Consider the following 22,121-nt stretch of genomic DNA (forward strand, 5'->3'; position numbering starts at 1 on the left):
ATAAATTAACGTTTTAAATTTATCTTATTTTTGTTTTAACAGGCCATAACATACTATGAGTGTAAAAAAAATAATTATACTGAGCTAGATGATTTCACTCCCATTATTTTTTAAGTATAAAAAGTTCTTGACAATTAATTAAGCTACATTTAAGCATAAACATTTTGTTTCGTACTTATTGCTCCAAAAGTTGTGCGGGTTAACATATATATATATATATATATATATATATATATATATATATATGTGTGTTGTCAAATATCTCCCTTCCGTCTTTTTGTATTGGGCCAAGAGCAAAAAAGCGGAAGGGAGATATTTGACAACCCAATATATATATATATATATATATATATATATATATATATATATATATATATTCAAAATTTGGTTATCATTGATTAATTACTATTGTGTTTGACGATATCAATTTATCAATTCATTATTCACTTATATCGAAGATTACTTGATTGTTTATTGATTTTATGAACAACATCCATTCCTCGAGCCCCGGTTGTCCCTGCGTTCCACCATGACCCTGTCAGGGTGCTCCGATGGATCCTTTCCAGCCGTTTTGTCCAGGATTGCTTCTGCCAGATCGTTGAAGGCTTTTTCGATATTTATATTTGCTTTGGCAGATGTTTCCATGAATCTTATACCGTGCTCTCGTGCTATCTGCAGGATAAATGATAGATTAGTAAGAAGTAGAACTAGTGGTGTGTGGCATCGTGCCTTAAGGCAAATTGCTGGAACTTCCCCTCAATAATTGTAATAGATTATTTATTATAAATACGTACTGTATAAGTGCTTTTTAAATTGGGCGATGAGCGTATTTTATAAACAACTTATGTGTAAGTTTGTAAGAGAGTCCAATTTTTTTTTAAATTAGATTTTTTTGATAATTTAGAAATTTTCCAAAATTTTGAAATTTTTTCGAAGTTTAAATTTTTTGAAATTTAAAATAAAAACGTTTTTTTTTTTAAATATTTAGAGAATTTAGAAATTTTTGAAAATATTCGATTTTTTTTTTTTAATTTTCAAAATATTCTCAAATTTTTGTAAAAAATCAATTTTTCTTTAGATCTTTAAAAATATTGATTTTTTTTCGAAGTTTAAAATTGTTTGGAATTTTAAAAAAACGTTTTTTTTTAAATATGTTGAGAATTTAGAAATTTTTGAAAATATTAGGTTTTTTAAAATTTTCGAAATATTCTCAAATTTTTATAACAAATCAATTTTTTCTTAAATTTGAATTTTTTTAAACTAAATTTTTTTGAAAATTTAGATTTGTTTTTCTAAAATTTTCAAAATTACTAAATTTTTAGTAAATGCATTTTCTGCATACCGCCTACTCAAGCAAAATGATTTTTGAATTAATCTAATCGGATAATCCGTTCTCTCAAAAACTGCATAACCGTTTTTACACCCTTTGCGCTCCATACCTCCGACACGGCAAAATTGCCTTTTGCAAAAACGCCTTGCGATCGAATACGAACCGAATGATTTTTTAATCATACAAATCGGTTATTCCATACTGTCGAAGATGTAGAGGACATTTGTTCGAACGATATAAAAGAAAAACTTTGAAATTAAAAATCTTGGTACGGAACCCAAAAAGATTTACACAAAATGTGTAACACAAATTTAAAATCTCTATAAAATATCTGATAATTTGATGTGCATATGTCTGATGAACATTTTTGACCGCCAAATGACATTTTCTTAAGTTATTTTTATTGAGAGTCCACAACCGCTGGACCTGCCTTTCCAAAAATTTACAAAAATTTTCATTCCGTTACTACAAGTAAAATGTTTTTTAAATCAATAAAATCTGACGCTCCGTTCTCTTAAAAACTGGTTTACCGGTTTTGGCACTTTTTACCCCGTATCTCCCAAACGGCTGGACCTACCTTTGCCAAAAACTAATCAGCATGTCTCCTTGTTAATACGAATCGAATGCTTTTTGAATCATTCTAATCGGTTGATCCGTGCTCTCGAAATCGCCAACGAAAGATACATAAATACATAATTACACATAAACATCAATTTTTTCTTGTAAGGTATGCCAAAATGTTTAGAAACCTTTGAAACGTAAAGATATGCAAACAATTTGAATTTGTCCATGGTAATTTTTTATATTTCAAAGAATTGCATAAAAGTATCTCCATTTTTTTTTTAATTTTTGATGTTTGTAGTTGGAATCTCTCTTGAAATTTGTGTGTGCCCACGTTTTAGTGCACAAGGCAATTATGTTGAAACAATCTTTACATGCTTTGCTAAAAAAAATCTTAATTTTAAACTTATATACAACGCCAAGTTAGATTATCCTTGGAATTATGTGGGTGCCCCCGTTTTAGTGCACTTCTATGGTGTTGAAACCATCTTTACATACTTTGCAGAAGATTTTTTTGGTTGAAAGTGAAGAATGTGTTTAAATCAACGGTTTGTAAGCCATGAAGTTAAATAAAAGATACGATTATCCTTGAAATTTGTGTGTGTCCCTGTTTTAGTGCACAGCACGATGATGTAGAAACCACCTTTACATACTTTGTTAAAGATTTTTTTTTGAAAGTGAAATATGTGTGTACACAATTTGCAATTTTTTGCCACAAAAATAAGAATTAATTTAATTATTTAATATATAGTACGCGTCACAATGTTTGTACCGAATGGACTCTTAAACTACTGAACCGATTTTAAATTTGATTTGTTCTGAAGTCCCTAATTTAGACTCTTAAGGATAATATAAATCTCAATTTACAGTCCAAAAATTATATAATTGGTAATGAGTTGCCAATTATTTTAGTTCAAATTATTTTCCATTTTTATCTGTGATATTTGTATAATTATACCGGGTTGCTATAGGACATTATGATGGTAGATTGATATACTACTAAAATTTGTATATATATATATATATATATATATTTAAAATATATTTAAAATATAAATAAATTTTTACTTACCGCCTCTCCACGTTCCCTCGACACTACCCTTTTATCGTCCATATCACTTTTGTTTCCCAAGATCATTTTTTCCACATCTTCGTTCGCATGCTGAAAAAAATAAAATAGTTAAGGTATGGCAAACTAAACAACAGTGCTCAAAACGAAAAAAATACTTTCGCGCTCAATTTAAGGTGATAAAGACCGGTAACACCCTTGATTTCCATCATGCATGATTTCCTCTTTTTTTTTTTAAATTAAATTATTAATAAATGCAATTAATCAAAATAATATTGGTACAAGAATAGTGCCTTGTGGAATTCCAAGCTCTATATTTCCTGACTTTTTCAAAATAATTTTATTAAAACACTCTTTTTGCCATTTACTTCAAAATAATATCGTTTTTATTTATTTATTTTATTTATTTATTTTATTTATTTCGATTATTGTCAATGTGTCCAATTTATATCGTGCTGCCAGATTTAAAGCAATAAAGACCGGTTACTCTCTACTTTTTTACCCTCTACTTTAAAATAGTATTAATATAAATACAATGCTGTACTTATTTTTGAGTTTGTACTATTTGAGATTGTATTATTTACCATTTCCCAAAAATTCTTGCTATCGAACACTTTTCGAACTGCATAAAGGACTAATTACCAAAATCAATACAATTTTGTATGCACAAACCGTTCGTTTTTAATTTTCTAATTTGCACAAATCATTAGAAACATCAGTGGTGTATACAAATTGTCAACTTTGTGCATATGACCTCAATTCACAGTTTTCATTAACACTTAATAATTTTTTTCGAGTAGTATTTTTATGTAAAGTAAATATGACGATGAGATAACCAATATCTATAAACGAAGAAATGGATATATTTTAAATTTGATAACTGTTTAACGCGTTAATTGCCGTGTCAGTCATATGTGTCTGACGCTAAAAATGTGTCTAAGTTCTATGACTGACATACGAGATAATATAAATAAATAGTTCCGGAAATTTAGCATGACTTTTTCAAATTTTTATTGAATCAAAATAGTAGTGCTCAATTGAATTACTAATAAACTTAGTATTGGTCCAAGAATAGTGCCTTGTGGAACTCCAAGCCTTATATTTCCTAACTTTCTCAAAATATTTTTATTAAAGCTATATATATAGATATAGATATATATATATATATATATATATATATATAAATAAAATTGGGAGTGTATGTTTGTAATATTGAAATAGTCGTTTTCAAATAAACATTTAAAAAAAATGTCAATCATATTTGTCTGACGCTAAAAAGTTCTAAGTTTCATGATACATGAGATTTGGTCAAAAAAAGTTAATATTCTGATTTTTTTTAAATATTGTGGTAATTAACATGTTAACATTTGTCGCCCAAAATTAAAATTAATAGTTCCAGAAATTTAGCATAAATTTTTACAGAAATTCCTCTTTTTTAATTAAATCATCAATGAATACAATAAATAAAAATAATATTGGTCCAAGAATCGTGCCTTGTGGAACTCCAAGCTCCATATTTTATGACTTTCGCAAAAGATTTTTATTAAATCTATACATATAAATAAAACTGTAGTGGTCTGTTTGTCGTTTTCAAATTGACATTTTTCTAAATTTTTGTTTGTATGTTTTTTTGGGCTAAACTCCGAAACGGCTGGACCGATTTTGATGAATATATTTTTAGGTTATTTTTATGAAAAAAAAGTATCTTGTCTTACTTACTCGAGACTACGTTCGTGTGGAAATTATCGAAGAATTTAATTAGTTTTTTTTTTTGTTTTACTTTTGCTTTTTATCTTAATTTATAATATTTTGATATCTTATAAATCTTATCTAATTTATTATAAAAATTAAAATGTCTCATTTGTACTATCTTTTTAATCTAATTATAAATTGTGTACATTTGCATTTGCATCAATTGAGACATGTCGATAGTTGTTACATATGTATTAGGGTGGTCCTTAGTATGGACATTTTTGAATTTCTTTGCTCCCAAGGGCACAAATACTTCCAAACTAATAAATAAATATTCTGTAAAAGTTTCAGCTCTTAATATTAGCATTTAGATAGTACGCAATTCAATTAAAAGTTTCGTATATTTATTATTAAGTAAATACTTGCGCCATCTGTGATAGCAGACTTGTAACTTTGATGGCAATTTATTACTGATAATTTGAGTGTCAGTATCATCAATTAGATAAATATTTTGATGCAAAATTAATCTTGAATAAATATTTTGTTATGGATTTAATTAAAGGTTAAGTGATTTATAAATATTTCTAAGTGTTGTAATATTTAAATTCACAAATGCTATCACAGATGGCGCAAGAATTTACTTAATAATAAATATACTAAACTTTTAATTGAATTGCGGACTATCTAAATGTTAATATTAAGAGCTAAGACTTTTAGAGAATTTTTTTTCATTAATTTAGAAGCACTTGAACACTTTGGAGAAAAGAAATTCAAAAATGTCCATATTAAGGACCACCCTAATATATATGTAGAATATTGGATGCTTATAAAAAGACCAAAAACTTGATTATCTGAATCAACATTTTGTTTACTCTAATATAAATAAAAATAAATCGACCAAGAATAAAGCCTTGTGGAACCCCAAGTCCTATAATTAATTTATTTCATATTACTGTGTATTAGGTAAAACATTGCAAAGTCGAACTTTGCAAAAATACTTTCACTACAAATACAAATTCCAAATCTAATCTACAATTACAATTTTGAACTTGATACCATAATCTTTGATCTAGGTGTGTCAGTGTCAAGTGCCTCTCATAAATAAATGTTATCAATTCATTACACGATTGTATTTATAATTTCAAAATAAATAATTAATGTAAATTGAACATATTTTATTAGAAATGTTTTTGTACAAAATTAAAAGTATTATCGAGAGAGAGATAACTTACAACAATTCTCTTCATTTCCTGTTACTTATCAAAAGCTATTTTATGATGACAACGACGACGATGTCATCAATTCAGTCTAATAAATAAATGAATCACATTTCTCAGATTTAACTCCGACCTTAGAACATTTAATGTCGCGATTGATAATGGAATTAAATAAATTGCAATGGTAAAAGTATAAAGGACAAGTCACTTATAAAAATAATTCTAGGAATTAAAAATAATGCACTTGACTTCATTTGCACTTTCAAAAGTTTAATTTTCATAACATTCTAAAAATAAATATAAGATTTCATTTACTGCTGCGCACGCATATGTTGCGTGCGACCGTTTTCAATATCCATGCGCCGAACGCAACATGTGCGTTCGTCTTCATTGCACTTTAGAGTAGTGTTTTTAGTGAAATAAAATAATGGAATTGAACTTTTTTGTACTGTAATCATTGAAAACAGAAACAGATTTATGTCTTCTAATTTAGTACATTTTTTTGATTTCTGAAAGATAAGCAACCGAAGGCTAGCAGTGAATGTGTTAAAGAAAAACATTCTAATATATCAAATTCAAAATATATCAAAATTAATAATTAAAAAAAATCCAGCTATATAAAACAAATACAAACAAAATATTTCAAACATAATATAAAAAATTTAATCACTTTTATTGAATGTCTTTCAGTTTTTTTGAAGCAAAACTTCTTTAGGCGAGACTAGGGTGTAAATCTGTGAGAATGGAAACGTTACTATGATATGCGTACTGATATCAACAAGGTTAAAAATAAACATTTTAAGGTTACATCGTAGTACAAATCTTGATTTAATAAAAAAAATTCCTGAATCAGAAGAATATTTTACCCAGTTTTCCGATAAAATAAATAAAACATTTGTGCCGTGTACGAAACGTAAGTTTATTGATTAGAAATTATTTCTATATTATTCGTAGTTTCTATAAATCTTTGAACTTATTAAAATGTAAAATATTTTAGACAAGACAGATTTTATACCTGTTCAAAGAACGAGACTGTATCGCCAGCGAAACAATAAAAATACAAGCAACCAATGAATGTATGTTAATTTTAATTATATGAAGTTCTTCAAATACAATTATTACATGATGAGTGAAATTATGAAAGTATGCATGCTAGTACGCATATATACAGTGAAAAGCGTGAATTGATAGAAAATATAAAAAAATTAATCATTATTATTAAATGTCTTTAAGGTTTTTTTCAAATCTTAATATAGAAAATTTTTATATACATTTTTTTAAGAAATTAGCCACGGCAAAGCGTGACTAGCGAATTGATTGAAAATGTAATTTAATTAATATAAATATAAATTTAATTAATATTTTTAATGCATTTAATTTTCATTTAATCTAGAATATTTTTATACATTTTTTTAAAGAAATTAGCCACAGCAAAGCGTGGCCGGGCATGCTAGTATACATATACACTTAGAGGTATGAAATATGGATTTTATCCAATTCTCAGTCATTCTGAATGTAATTATGAAATTTCGGATAATAATATATAATTTAGAATTTATTGCAAAGAATTAAATTCAAAAACTTTTATGAAAACTACTTGTAACTATGTTTGTCCCGAATGGGATGCTAAATTACTGAACCGATTTTAAATTTGATTTGCCCAAAACTTAATAACTTAGTCCTTAAAGGATAATATAAATATTAATTTAAAGTTCTTTATTTTATTTTTACAATCAATTGTTAGATTGTGATCAAACATATGTAGGTGAAAATAGTAAAATTTGATAAAAAAAAAACAATAATCATAAGTCCATAATTTAGTCCTTAAAGGATAAATCTTAATTGAAAGTTTTTTTTTAATTTTTACAGTACAGAAACTTCTTTCAATATTAAACGCGGTAAGAATCTGGTTTATGAAATCAATTGTTCAGGTTGAATATATGTAGGTAAAAATACTTATAAAAATAATTCTAGGAATTAAAAATAATGCACTTGACTTCATTTGCACTTTCAAAAGTTTAATTTTCATAACATTCTAAAAATAAATATAAGATTTCATTTACTGCTGCGCACGCATATGTTGCGTGCGACCGTTTTCAATATCCATGCGCCGAACGCAACATGTGCGTTCGTCTTCATTCCACTTTAGAGTGGTGTTTTTAGTATCAAAAAAATATTTAAATTAATTTTTTTAGTTTTTCGCTAACACGTTCAGAAAGGGTTTTATTCAATATTAATAAAACAAAAGGAAAAGATACGCAACCGAAGGCAAAATTATCAAATTCAATATTGATAATTTTGAAAAAAATCAAATCTAGCTAAATGTGTGTCCAAAAAGGATTATTTCTAATACAAATACAAATATTTCAAAAATTATATAAAAATGTAATTATTATTATTGAATGTCTTGCAGTTTCTTTGAAGTGAGAATGCAACGGAAACGTTACTATGATATGCGTACTGATATCAACAAGGTTAAAATAAACATTTTAAAGATTACATCGTAGTACAAATCTTGATTTAATAAAAAAATCCTGGATCAGAAGAATATTTTACCCAGTTTCCCAATTAAATAAATAAAATATTTGTGCCGTGTACTAAACGTAAGTTTATTGATTAGAAATTATTTCTATATTACTCGTAGTTTCTATAAATCTTTGAAGTTATTAAAATGGAAAATATTTTAATCAAGACAGGTATTACAGATGTTCAAAGAACGAAACTGTATCGCCAGCGAAATAGTAAAAATACAAGCAGTCAATGAATGTATGTTAATTTTAATTATATGAAGTTCTTTAAATACAATTATTACATGATGAGTGAAATTGTGAAAGTATGCAAAAAATTAATCATTATTATAGAATATCTTCCGTTTTTTTAAATCATAATATAGAATATTCTCATACAATTTCTTTTGCGATTCCATCTATGACGTAAATAATAAAAAAATAGCCACAGCAAAGCGTGGCCGGTCATGCTAGTATACATATATACTGTGAAAAACATGAATTGATTGAATTAGTGAGTTTTAAAGAAATAATTATTATTATTAAATGTCTTGCGTTTTTTTTATATCAAAATATAGAATATTTTAATACATTTTTTTAAGAAATTAGCCCCAGCAAAGCGTGGCCGGGCGTGCTAGTATACATATATATATATATGGCGAAAAACACAAATTGATTAAAAATAAAAAAAAATAATTAGCATTTTTAATGTATTTAATTTTATTTTAACCATAATATTATTTTTGTACAATTTTTTTAAGAAATTAGCCACAGCAAACCGTGGCTGGGCATACTAGTATACATATATATGTCGAAAAACATGATTTTATTGAAAAGGGGGGATAAAAAATTATTTTATTACTAAAATGACTATTACAAAATAGGGATTTGTGATAGGAGAGTAAAAATTTAGAGCTTGTTGTGTTTTTTTTTTATTACAAATTATAAAAAAATATAATAAAATTATAGAAACTGGTCAAAATATGAATAAAAGAATTTTAGGGGTGAAAAAATAGATTTCGCCCAATTCTCAGTCATTCTGAACGTGATTATGAAATTTTGTATTAAATCATAAAATTTAAAATTTATTGCCAGGAATTAAATTAAAAAACGTATGAAAACTACTTGTCACGATGTTTGTCCCGCATGGGATGCTAAATTACTGAACCGATTTTAAATTTGATTTGCCCAAAAGTCCGCAAATTGGTCCTTAAAAGATAGCATAAATCTGAATTTAGAGTATTTTATTTTATTTTTACAGTACAGAAACTTCTTTCAATATCGAACGCCTTAGGAATCTGGTTTATCAAATCAATTGTTCAAATTGTGATCAAATATATGTAGGTGAAAATAGTAAAATTTGATAAAAAAAAACAATTCAAAATTATTCTATAAAATCTGTTAGTTTCAAAAATTGAAATATTTATAATTCTAATTTGATTAATAGTTTGGCATATATTTTTATACCTAATAAGCTTTGAAAAAAAAAAAAAAAGACAGCAAGGAGACGCAATGTCACTGTGTAGTTGAATAAAATAAACTTATGAGAAAAAAATTATAAAAAAACTTGATACAGCAACGCATATTCTAATATCGTTATTTATTTTTAAACAGAGTTTATTTAACGGGCATAAGATCTATAAAAAAAATCATTTTAAAATCCATACGACGTTTTAGCTATAGTCCTAGCCTTTCTTCATTAAGTGTACCTGAACTATTTACAATAATAAATATGAATAAACAGAAAATTAAATAGTATAAATAATAAACAAAAAGTAAAATGCACTTACAATTTGTGTATCTCAATATTAAAAATAAAATTAAAATTTAATAATTTCTCTATCCTTATGTAGTTTAATGAAACAACCTTCCGCAAATCCTCTTTGGAATAATTTTTCTTACTAATTTTAAATTGTTTAGGACTTTTGAAAATATATTTGTGTTCGATATATCATTATATCATTAAGTAAATCTTTGGCGCCATCTGTGATAGCAGACTTGTAACTTTGATGGCTATTCATTACTGACAATTTGAGTGTCTACATCGCCAATTAAATAAATATTTTGCTGCAAAATTAATGTTGATGCCATGATGAATACATATTTCGTTAAACAGTCCACATGGATTTAATTACAGGTTAAGTGGTTTATAAGTGTCTAAATATTTGAGTTCGCAAATGCTATCACAGATGGCGCAAGCATTTACTTACTGACATATGTTAATAATAAATATACGAAACTTTTAATTGAATTGTGGTCTATTTAAATGTTAATATTGAGAGCTAATCCTTTTTAGAGAATTTTTTTTTAGAGAATTTTTTTGCATTAATTTGGAAGCCTTTGAGCCCTTGGGAGCGAAGAAATTCGACAATGTTCATATTAAGGACCATCCTAATATATATACATGTACATATATATATATATATATATATATATATATAATATATATAATAATAAATTAGATCTTTTATCACTTACTTCATCTATATTGCGTAACCATTTGACTATGTTTTCAAAACTTTTCTCATTTGTTATATCGTAGACCAGCATAATGCCCATTGCTCCTCTGTAATACGATGTGGTGATTGTGTGAAATCTTTCTTGGCCCGCTGTGTCCCATATTTGTAATTTGATTTTTTTCCCTCGTAATTCTACAGTTTTTATTTTAAAATCTATACCTGGAAAAATAAAAAGAACAAATTTATAAACATTGGTTAAAAAACACATAAAAAAAAAAATAGATAAATAAATAGGCAAATGTTACTCTTGAAAGTATTTTTGTGATAAATTTATTATTATGGTTAATACTCATTTCAATTAGTAATGATTTAGGAGAAACTAAATTAATTTTAACTTAAAATGTAATTTTATGTCTTGTCAAGGAAAGCTAGGTAACCTCTAAACAATTTATTACCATCTTGCATTTTTTCTCAAAATCAATAATGCAACAGCCATAAATAGTCTAAAAATAGATTCTTCACGTGAGTATTTTGATTATCTTGAGTCTTTATTTTAAAATTCACAAACAATTCTTTATCGTGGAAAATATTTATTGTTGTTTTAACAAAACATTTAACACTTATCGATTAACTGTGTAAATTGTAATAATTCATGTAAAAATTATAAAATGGGCTTAAAATACTTGCCAAAATTTTAATATTTATTTATATATATATATATATATATATATATATATTAAATTATAATTTGAGCTAAACACAAATTTACACATAATTTTACATCTTGTCAAGGAAAACTAGGTAATCGATTAATAATTTAGAATACCTCTATATTTTTATAATTAATATAAAAATTGAGACTTAAAATGCTCACAAAGATTTTAATATATACTATAATATAAGCAAGATATTTTAAATTACAATTTGAGCTAGGCACAAATTTAAATGTAATTATATGTCTTGTCAAGGAATGCTAGGTACATCCTTAACGATTTATCACAATCTTATTCATTATATTGTAATAATTGTAATTTTATTGATTTGAAGATGAATTTTCAGTTTAGTGACATGCCATTTATAGTATAAATCTAATTATAAATATAAGCATGTAATAATTACAATTAGACATGAATTTACATGTAATCTTATATCTTGTCAAGGAATGCTAGGTAACTTTCTATCGATTTAGAATAACTCTATAATTATTACGAATAATGTAAAATTGGGACTAAAAGTGTTCACAAAGATCTTAATATAAGATACTGCAATTCATGCAATATATTTATTTTTATTTGAGCTAGTCACAAATTTGAATAAAATTTTACACCCTGTCAAGGAAAGCTAGGTAACTTCTTAACAATTTAGAATAACTCTATAATTATAAAAACAAATATAACAACAGGGACTAAAAGTGCTTGCAAAGATTTTAATATAAGGTACTGGAATTTTAAAAATGTATTTTTTATTATAATTTGAGCAAGACACATATTTCAATGTATTTTTATATCCTGTCAATAAAGCTCTCCACGATTGCTCATCAAATTGTAATAATTGTAATATCATTGATTAGAAGATGAATTTTCATTTTATTGTTTTAATATAATAATATTATATTATAAATGTAATTAGATATGAATATAAATGTAATTTTATGCCCTGTCAATAAAGACTAGGTAGGTAACTTGTTAACGATTTAGTACCATTTTGCTCATTATATTGCAATAATTGTAATTTCTTCGATTAAAAAATGAATTTTCAGTTTAGTTATTTACCACTTACAATATATAGTATATATTTTGTTATAATTTCATTTAGAAACCAATTTAATTGTAAATTTATGTCTTGTCAAAAAAAGGTAGGTAACCTTTCGTCAAGAAGTACTAGGCAACTATGTAACCTATTAACAATTACTATTTTGTACTTGATTTTTTCTAAAATCACTAATTCAAAAGACATGAATTACATATTCATAGTAATTAAGTTCTTCAAATCCAGTATAATCTGTTATAAATGTAATTATTATCTGTTTTTAAATGTAATTTGATGTCGTGTCAAGGAAAGCTAGGTAACCTCTCTCGTTAAGAAGTTATAGATAACTTATAAACAATTTATTACTATCTTATACTTTTTTCATTAAATCATTAATTCAAAAATCATGAATATCTCAAAATAGTTTCTTCTAATCCTTAATTATCTACTATTAATGTAATTATTGTCTTTTTCTAGAGGAATTTCATGTTGTGTCAAGGAAAGCTAGGTAACTTCTCTCGTCAACAAGTGCTAAGTAACCTATAAACAATTTATTACTGCAAATTCAACTTTTTTTAAATGTAATTTCATATGACAAATATAAAAAATCAAGCCAGAAAAATTATCGCTAAAAGACTGTCTTAAGTAGTGATTTATAGTTTATTTAATGTTTAATTTTATTAGCTTTTATTTAATGTTATATATTTGCAGTTTATATATATTAAGTGTTATGTATATATACAAATCTATCTATGAACTCTTAATACTCAAATTTTCTCATATTATCTTTAGTTTATAATTTGTACACTTTAAAATGTAATTATATTGTATTATTGCCTTGGGCGTTGAATAAATAAATAAATAAATAATTTTAAGTCATGTCAAGGAATGCTAGGTAACCTTTCTCATTAAGAAGTGCTAGGTAATCTATTAGGTTAGATTTTTTATTATCTTGCATTTTTTTAATCAAAATAACTAATTCATGCCTAAAAATAGTTTCTTCTAATCCTTTATTATCTACTATTAATATAATAATTATCATTTTCAATAACAATTTTATATCGTGTCAGGAAAGGCTAGGTAACCCTTATCGATTTATCACCATCTGGCTCATTAAATTGTAATATTTTTAATTTTATTTATTTGAAAATGAATTTTCAGTTTAGTGATATGAGACTTATAGTAAAACTCTAATTATTTATTATATTAAGTCAAAATTACAAATTTTAATATAATATTATATCCGGTCAACAAAGGCTAGGTAACATATCTACCTAAATTTGTCACCTTCTTGCACTTTTTTCTAAAAACCACTGATTCAAAGCCATAAATATCTAAGAATAGTATTTTCTAATCCCTTTTTAACTGTAATTAATGTAATTATTATCATTTTCAATAGCAATTTTATATCATGTCAACGAAGGATAGGTAACCTTATAACGATTTATTACCATCTTGCTCATTAAATTGTAATTGTATAGATTCTAAGATTAATTTTTATTTCATTGTTTCAGTATATTAATATTTATAGGAATATTAATAAGGAATACTAGGTAACCTCTCTAGTCAATAAAGAATTTTTAGGATAGTTCCTTCTAGTCCTTCATTATCTGTTTTTAATGTATTTATTACTTTTTAAACTTAATTTTAAGTCCTGTCAAGGAAGGCTAGGTAATCTTTCGTCAATAAGTGCTAGGTAACTCATAAACAATTCATTACATTCTTGTACTTTTTTTCAAAATCACTACATCAAACTTTATAAGTATCTGAAAAGAGTTTCTTCAAATCCAGTATTATCCTTTATAAACGTAATTATTACTATTTTATATGTAATTTTGTGTCGTGTCAAGGAAGGCTAGGTAAACTCTAGTCAATAAGCACTAAGTAACCTATAAACAATTACTATTTTGTACTTTTTTTTTCAAAAATCACCAATTCAAACTTTATGAATATCTAAAAAGAGTTTCTTCGAATCCTTCATTAAGTCTAATTAATGCAAATTCTAGTTCTTTTAATGTAATTTTAAGTCCTGTCAAGGAATGCTAGGTAACCATTCTCGTTAAGAAGTGCTAGGTAATCTATAAAAAAATTACAACTTTGACCTTTTTTTTTGCAAAACCACTAATTCAAAGGTCATGAATATCTACATATTACATTATAAGTTTCTACTAATCCATCATTACCTGTTATCAATGCACTTTTTACTTTTTTATATGTAATTTCATGTCCTGTCAACAAAGGCTAGGTAACCTATAAACTTTTTATTACCATCTTTCATTTCTTCTCAAAATCAATAACTCAAAACCCATAAAAGTCTACAAATACTTTCTTTACAAAAGTCCTTTATCATCATCTTCAATTTATTATTTACAAACAATCCTTTGCTTATGGAAAATATTTATTATTGTTATTCTAACAAAACAGATAACACTTGTCGACATTGCAAAAAGCAAAAAAGCAAAATTCAAGGTTATCATGTATTGGAATAAGACATACATTATATATATAATAAAAATATAAGAAAAAACTTTAAGACATTTTTGTACTTTGGAAATTGAATTCTAAGAAGGTCAAAATTGTATTAGTCATATCAATTAAAGTCGTTTTGACATGTCTAAAAATAAGTAACCCAAAAACAGAAAAAAGTAAAAATTATATAACCATAGGAATAAATATATACTTAGTATATCAATTACTATTATTTCTATTACTATTTTTATTATTATCTTACCTATTGTGGATATAAAAGTGGTTGTAAAGGCGTCGTCGGAGAATCTGAAAAGTATACACGTTTTTCCAACACCAGAGTCACCGATTAACAATAATTTAAACAGTAAATCGTATGTTTTCTTCGCCATTTTTTTTAAAAAACAAACAGGTATGTTATTAATAAATATTATTATATTATTATTTTCAGAATTGTTAGTTTTAATAACACTTTATTATTATTTTTATTGTACTAGATCACTTTATTTTATTCGCACAACTGACTGACTTGACTTGCCTTCGTTACGTCTGACGTCAGCTAGGAATGGTGGCGCCATAGATAAGTGGCGCGTCGGAATTGGGAACTAGACGGGCGTTGATTATGCGAAGGGGATATGGATGATGATAAAATGGTAAAATATTGTTTTATTTTGGAAATTTTGTATTTAAGTATGTTGTAAGTGGTTAGAGTGAAGTGTTTTTGAAGTAAAACTTCTTTAAGCGCTACTAGTAAGTAATTATCATAGATTAATTGAGAATTGGAGACGGGCGTTGACTATGCAAAGGGGATATGGATGATGATAAAATGATAAAATATTGTTTTATTTATTAAATTTTGTATTGAAGTGTATTGTAATTGGTTATAAGTAACGTGTTTTTGATTGTTTATAAAGTAAAACTTCTTTAGTGAGTAATTATTATAAATTTTATATGTGTAATGTCTATGGTAATTCTACGATATGACTGAAGATGGTTGCGTCTGACTTCCGTAAGTTCTGATTCGTCAATGGCGGGTGACGTCATTTTGATTGTTTTGACGCAATTGGTCGTTAAATGATTTAAATTTAAAACGAGAAAATTGATATTTTTTAACTTTCTGAAAGAGAAGTTTAGGTTTCTCGACGTTTCAAAGCATTCTGAATCGAATGAGACCAAATTTAAGGAAAAACTATGTGTGTGTGAACAGATTTTTGCCGTAAATTTTTTCTTATAGATCATACAAAAATATTACGGTTCTAATTGTAAGACAAGTCGTTTAACTCTAAAAATTCGTCAAAGTTTGCAAAAATTAGTATCGTTTTCTTGGCATTTGTCAAAATTAGACATTTGATCAACGGTTTATCAAAAACGCCTGAACCGATTTTAAAAATTCAAAAGCCCTTCGATGTATCTCGATGAGGACTTTCGTTTCTCAGTTTTGTGCTAAGATCGGCCGAGCCATTTCTTTGTAATCTGCAAAAAAGTGTTAAACTTTTCGTTTACATTTAAGCTCATACTACCGAATCGATTTTAAAAAATCAGAAACTGTTCGAAAGATATTAATTGGAAATGATACCGATTAGTTTTTGATATTTTCGACGATTTTTATTATTTTTTTATGATAGATGCCATAGTCTTCTAGATCATGCTGAAATATTACGTTTCACACTTTGATTCATATTAATTATATACTTGTTTATGATTAGAATCAATTTTTAGTATTAAAATTTCATTCGACACTAATACAATATTAGAGCAAATTATAGATAATTTAGTTATCTTTAAATGTATTTAATATGGTTTTAAGATAACTTAGGCAATTTTAGAGTTATCTACAAAAGTCTAAAATAATGTACTACACATTGAAGCAGATTAATTAAACACTTGTTTATATTTAGTATGAATTTTTAATAATAAAATTTTATTTGATTTTAATGCAATATTAGAGCAAATTGTAGTTACCTTTAAATGTATCTAATATGGTTTTAAGATAACTTAGATAATTTTATAGTTATCTCAAAATGTGCAAAAAAATGTACCACAAAATTTTGATGCACATAATATTTGTAATTAAATTCGGCCCTACGACAAGTAGTTTAATTTTAAAAATTTGTCAAAGTTTGCTAAAATTAGTATCTTTTTTTCGCATTTGTCAAAATTAGATCTTTCATCGACTTTTTCTAAAAAACAGCTGAACCGATTTTAAAAATTTAAAAACCATTCGATGAAATTCTCTAAGCACCAGTACTGGTTAGTTTTTTTTCATTACTGGCTAAGCCGTTTCTGTAGAATTATCCGAAAAGTTCTAAATTTTGCGTCCTCTTTTTAGCCAAAAATTTCTGAACCAATTTTGATCATTCGAAAACTGTTCTAAAGACATCATTTAGGAATTGTTTTGTACAAGGATTGGCCAAGCAGTTTCTTTGTGATGATTCAAATGATTTTTGGTATGGCAATAGAGTACCAGGTTTTATTAAATATATTAAAATATTATACTTCTACGAAAAGTGTTTTAATTATAAAAAATAATTAAAGTTTGGATTAATCCACTGCGCTTTTAGTAAATACTCTATATATATACTAATTATTTAATAAAAACACATTTCTCGATTGTATTTTAGAGACAATAATAGGCCATGGATAGGCCAAAAATTTTACCTCGTGACGTCAACTTCAAGTCTATTCATATTTAGTTCCAAATTTGTATATTAGGAAAGTCTTTGAAATATAAAATTTGATTAAAAAATTAAATTACTCTAACTATTATTTGTTGCTAATATTTTAAATTAACTATTTAGTTGAAATCTTTGAAAATTAATACTGAAATTTAATATCGTACATCGTGTATCCCTATCCATTCATCCTTTACATAATCAACGACCTCCTACTAAATGCCGCCATTGTGCGTACTGTCAAAAGTCATTACCACATGTGTCAATTCCTTCAATGCACAATAAAAATCATTTTGAAAATGAATTAAACCTTTATATTATGAATAAACATTATATATAATTTAATTAATACAATTTTGTTTAATTAATATAATTTCGAGTTGTGTTAGTGCATAAAAATCAGTTGGAATAAAGTGTAAAAATTTACTACAACTGTACATAACCTCGTAAGTTAAATATTTGTTTTACATCTGTAAACTAATTTAATTAATTTATAGTCACGTTTATTTAGCGCTCATGTAATAATAATTAATAGGAGAATTTGGATCGTTGATTAAATAAATAATAAAAAATATTGTTTGTGGAATTTACCCAAAAAAATTTGGTTTTATAATTCAAACATCTATTATTGTTATATTTATGAATAAGTTTATTATTATTATTGAACAATGAATAATATTATAATATAAGGTTTTTTAAAAAATCTATCACAGTTTTCGGCTTTACAATATTTACATGAATGATACATACATTATACATATTTATTATATTATATTATATTTATTATTATTATTATTTTAAATATTTTGCTGCCCAATCAATTCGTCCATTTGGCTGATTATTCGATGTTGTAAAATATTGATTTCCAATTGGTAATTTATCTGAAAAAAAATAAAAAAAATAATGTCTATAAGATTATATTCACATGATCACATTTTTAAATATATATTATTTTAACTAGCACTTTTTGGTCCGTATCTCTTAAACGGCCGGACCTGCCTTTGTGAAAAACTAATCGGCACGTCTCCTTATCAATACGAATCGATTTTTTTTTTAAATCATTCAAATCGGTTGATCCGTGCGCCCGAAAACGTCGACGAAAGATTGTATCCGCACATTACATGAACATGAAATTGCATATTTTCCTGCATTTTTGCACCGTATCTCCTAAACGGCTGGACCTGCCTTTGCCAAAAACTAATCACCACGTCTCTTTATCAATACGAATCGAATGTTTTTTGAATCATTCAAATCAGTTGATCCGTGCGCCCGAAATCGTCGACGAAAATTTGTATCCGCACACACACCCATAAACACATTCACATACACATACATCAATTTTTTCTAAGATATGCCAAAATGTTCAGAAACTTCTGAAACGTGAAAATTTTTCTTTTCGATTTTTTTGCGATTACTACAACTTTTTTTGTTTCTTGATGACACACATTTAGAGTCGAAACGTACTGAATGAGTAAATATGTACAGAGTTTTTTTTAACTTCCCGTAGGGTAAGTTCTAGTAATCGCAAAAAAATCGAAAATGAAATTTTTTATATATCTTTACGTTTCAAAGGTTTCTGAACATTTTGGTATACCTTAGAAAAAATGTATGTACGTGTGTGTGTGTGCGGATACAATTTTTCGTCGACGATTTCGGGAACACGGATCAACCGATTAGAATGATTCATATACCATTCGATTCCCATTGATAAGGAGAGGTGCTGATTAGTTTTTGGCAAAGGCAGGTCTAGCCGTTTCGGAGATACAAGGCAAAAAGTGCCAAAAATGGTAATTGATTTTTTGAGAGAACCAAGTATCCGATTTGAATGATTCAAAAAACATTTCACTTGTATTGACAAGATGAAGAATTGATCAAATTTTTTTGGAAGGCAGGTCTAGCGGTTTCGGAGATCTAGTAAAAAAAATAAAAAAAATGCTCATTAGACATATGCACAAGAAAAAAAATAAGTAAATCAAGTCATTTTGTTTGAAAATGCTGAATGATGGCACACATTTAGGGTCGAAACGTGCCCACTCAATTCTCGTGATAATTATGAGCGACATATATATCAAAATTGCAAAAAAAAAAATTAATGAAAAAAGGAAAAAATAAGGAAAGAATAACTAAAAAAGTCATTTTCATGTATGTGTTTTCTTGGATTCATTTATTGTTGAGTGATGACACACATTTAGGGTCGAAACGTACCGAAAAAATATTTTATAATATTTATGAACTTACATACCAAAAACACAAAAAGGAAAAAATAAGGAGAGTCCATGTAAATTATGATTTTTTTTAAAATACCTGCATAAAAAACCTTTCTTACTATTGTTTATCCCTCACCAGCTGATGGATAAACTAGACTAAACTAGATGTTTTTTGATACGTTTTGACTCTAAGTGAGTGCCATCATTAAAAATGTTATGGCAAGGCCATGTTACGCTTCAATTTCCATACATTATGCTACTGAATCATACTGAATACTGTTGAAATGTCATGCATTTGCTTATTATCACTGTAAAAGTTCTTCAATAAAGTTGCAGATTGAAAAAAGAGGAGTGATGTGACGTTTCACACATAAACTGCAACGTTACGCGTATGTTATGAAGCTGAGTCAGAAAGACCCTGTTATCTAACATCGTTGTTTTGACATTTGTACGTTTTCTGAGTTAGGTTTTCGGTGTCTTTTGTCAATATTTAGTATGGAAAGTTCTTCATAACATGGCCTTGCCATAACATTTGTCTGTTATTACCATTATTCAAAGGCAGTAATTGTTACCAGGTCGATACGTTTCGATTCCAAATGTGTGCCATCATCATAACATAGATTTCTTTTAAATAATAAAATGAGGCCTGCATAATTTTTTTTTGCTTACTATTATTTATCCTTCCTCAGCTGATGAAAAAAAGTAGTTGTTACAAGATGTTTTTTGGGTACGTTTCGACTCTAAGTGTGTGCCATCATTAAAAATGTTATGGCAAGGCCATGTTACGCTTCAATTTCCATACATTATGCTACTTAATCATACTGAATACTGTTAAAATGCTTATTATCACAGTGAAAGTTCTTCAATAAAGTTGCAGATTGAAAAAAGGGGAGTGATGTGTCGTTTTATACATAAACTGCAACGTTACGCGTATGTTATGAAGCTGAGTCAGAAAGACCCTGTTATCTAACATCGTTGTTTTGACATTTGTGCGTTTTCTGGGTTAGGTTTTCGGTGTCTTTTGTTAATATTTAATATGGAAAGTTCTTCATAACATGGCCTTGCCATAACATTTGTCTGTTATTACCATTATTCAAAGGCAGTAATTGTTACCAGATCGATATGTTTCGACTCCAAATGTGTGCCATCATCATTTTGTTTAAAACTTAAAATAGTTTTTTTTTTTTAATAAAATGAGGCCTGCATAAAAAACTTTATGCTTACTATTATTTATCCCTTACCAGCCTGATGGATAAACTAGGCTACTACATTTTTTTGGGTACGTTTCGACTCTAAGTGTGTGCCATCATTAAAAATGTTATGGCAAGGCCATGTTACGCTTCAATTTCCATACATTATGCTACTGAATACTGTTAAAATGTCATATATTTGCTTATTATCACAGTAAAAGTTCTTCAATAAAGTTGCAGATTGAAAAAAGAGGAGTGATGTGACGTTTCATACATAAACTGCAACGTCACGCGTATGTTATGAAGCTGAGTCAGAAAGACCTTGTTATCTAACATCGTTGTTTTGACATTTGTGCGTTTTCTGGGTTAGGTTTTCGGTGTCTTTTGTCAATATTTAGTATGGAAAGTTCTTCATAACATGGCCTTGCCATAACATTTGTCTATTATTACCATTATTCAAAGGCTGCAGCCGATTCCTCTGCTGATTGTTCAAATTAATTTTATATTGTGGCGAATTGGAGTCGCCAGCAATATATCTGCTCTGGCTCAAATATTTATCCCTTGCACTCGTATGGAAAATGTTCTTCAAACTGTCAATCGTGGGATAATCCAGATCCTGTTTTGGATTCTTGGGACTCGGATAGAAAAGGCTGCTGAGATCGTTCGTGTTTTTGTGCTTGTTGCTTTGACACTCGTCATTAGAAGATTTCTGGTTGTTTTGCTGGACGCCTGTTATATATCTGAAAGAAATATTTTGGTCAATATGGTGAAGGTTGGAAAAATGTGTTTGAAGTAAAACTTCTTTACATGGGTGTAAATTTGTACAAATGCAACGGAAAATGGTTACGACAAGGTCAAGTGAGGGTCATTCGCTCTCGATGATATGATTTCTATACGGGTCGATGGAATTACAGGTTTTTTATGCTAAATTTTGTTCGAAAAGTTTTTAAACGTTATATACGGATTTGTAGGCAATTCTATTATCTTTTTAACAATATATAA

General features: G+C 27.1%; 1 protein-coding gene across 1 annotated transcript; it reads right to left on the bottom strand.

Annotated features, from left to right (window-relative positions):
- Positions 1–413: 413 nt before the first annotated feature.
- Positions 414–15,564, bottom strand: LOC113387546 (ras-related protein Rab-10-like). Its single transcript, XM_026624878.1, has 4 exons — positions 15,316–15,564; positions 10,855–11,054; positions 2,964–3,053; positions 414–672 (listed from the first exon to the last, which is right to left on the bottom strand). The coding sequence occupies exons 1-4, from the start codon at positions 15,440–15,442 to the stop codon at positions 481–483; spliced, it is 609 nt and encodes a 202-aa protein (XP_026480663.1). The 5' UTR covers positions 15,443–15,564; the 3' UTR covers positions 414–480.
- Positions 15,565–22,121: the final 6,557 nt, after the last annotated feature.

This window comes from Ctenocephalides felis, unplaced genomic scaffold (assembly GCF_003426905.1).
Source record: "Ctenocephalides felis isolate EL2017-DRISC unplaced genomic scaffold, ASM342690v1 CF-g0.4_SCAFFOLD_03572, whole genome shotgun sequence".
Taxonomy (NCBI): domain Eukaryota; kingdom Metazoa; phylum Arthropoda; class Insecta; order Siphonaptera; family Pulicidae; genus Ctenocephalides; species Ctenocephalides felis.

What these genes read in the sequence shown, in the direction of transcription:
- LOC113387546 (XM_026624878.1), bottom strand. Translation starts at nt 15,442, where the DNA reads ATGGCGAAGAAAACATACGATTTACTGTTTAAATTATTGTTAATCGGT. An exon ending in CACTTTTATATCCACAATAG is followed by an intron (nt 11,055 to 15,315) that starts GTAAGATAATAA and finishes TTATTTTTCCAG; the next exon opens with GTATAGATTTTAAAATAAAA. An exon ending in CGAGGGAACGTGGAGAGGCG is followed by an intron (nt 673 to 2,963) that starts GTAAGTAAAAAT and finishes TTTATCCTGCAG; the next exon opens with ATAGCACGAGAGCACGGTAT.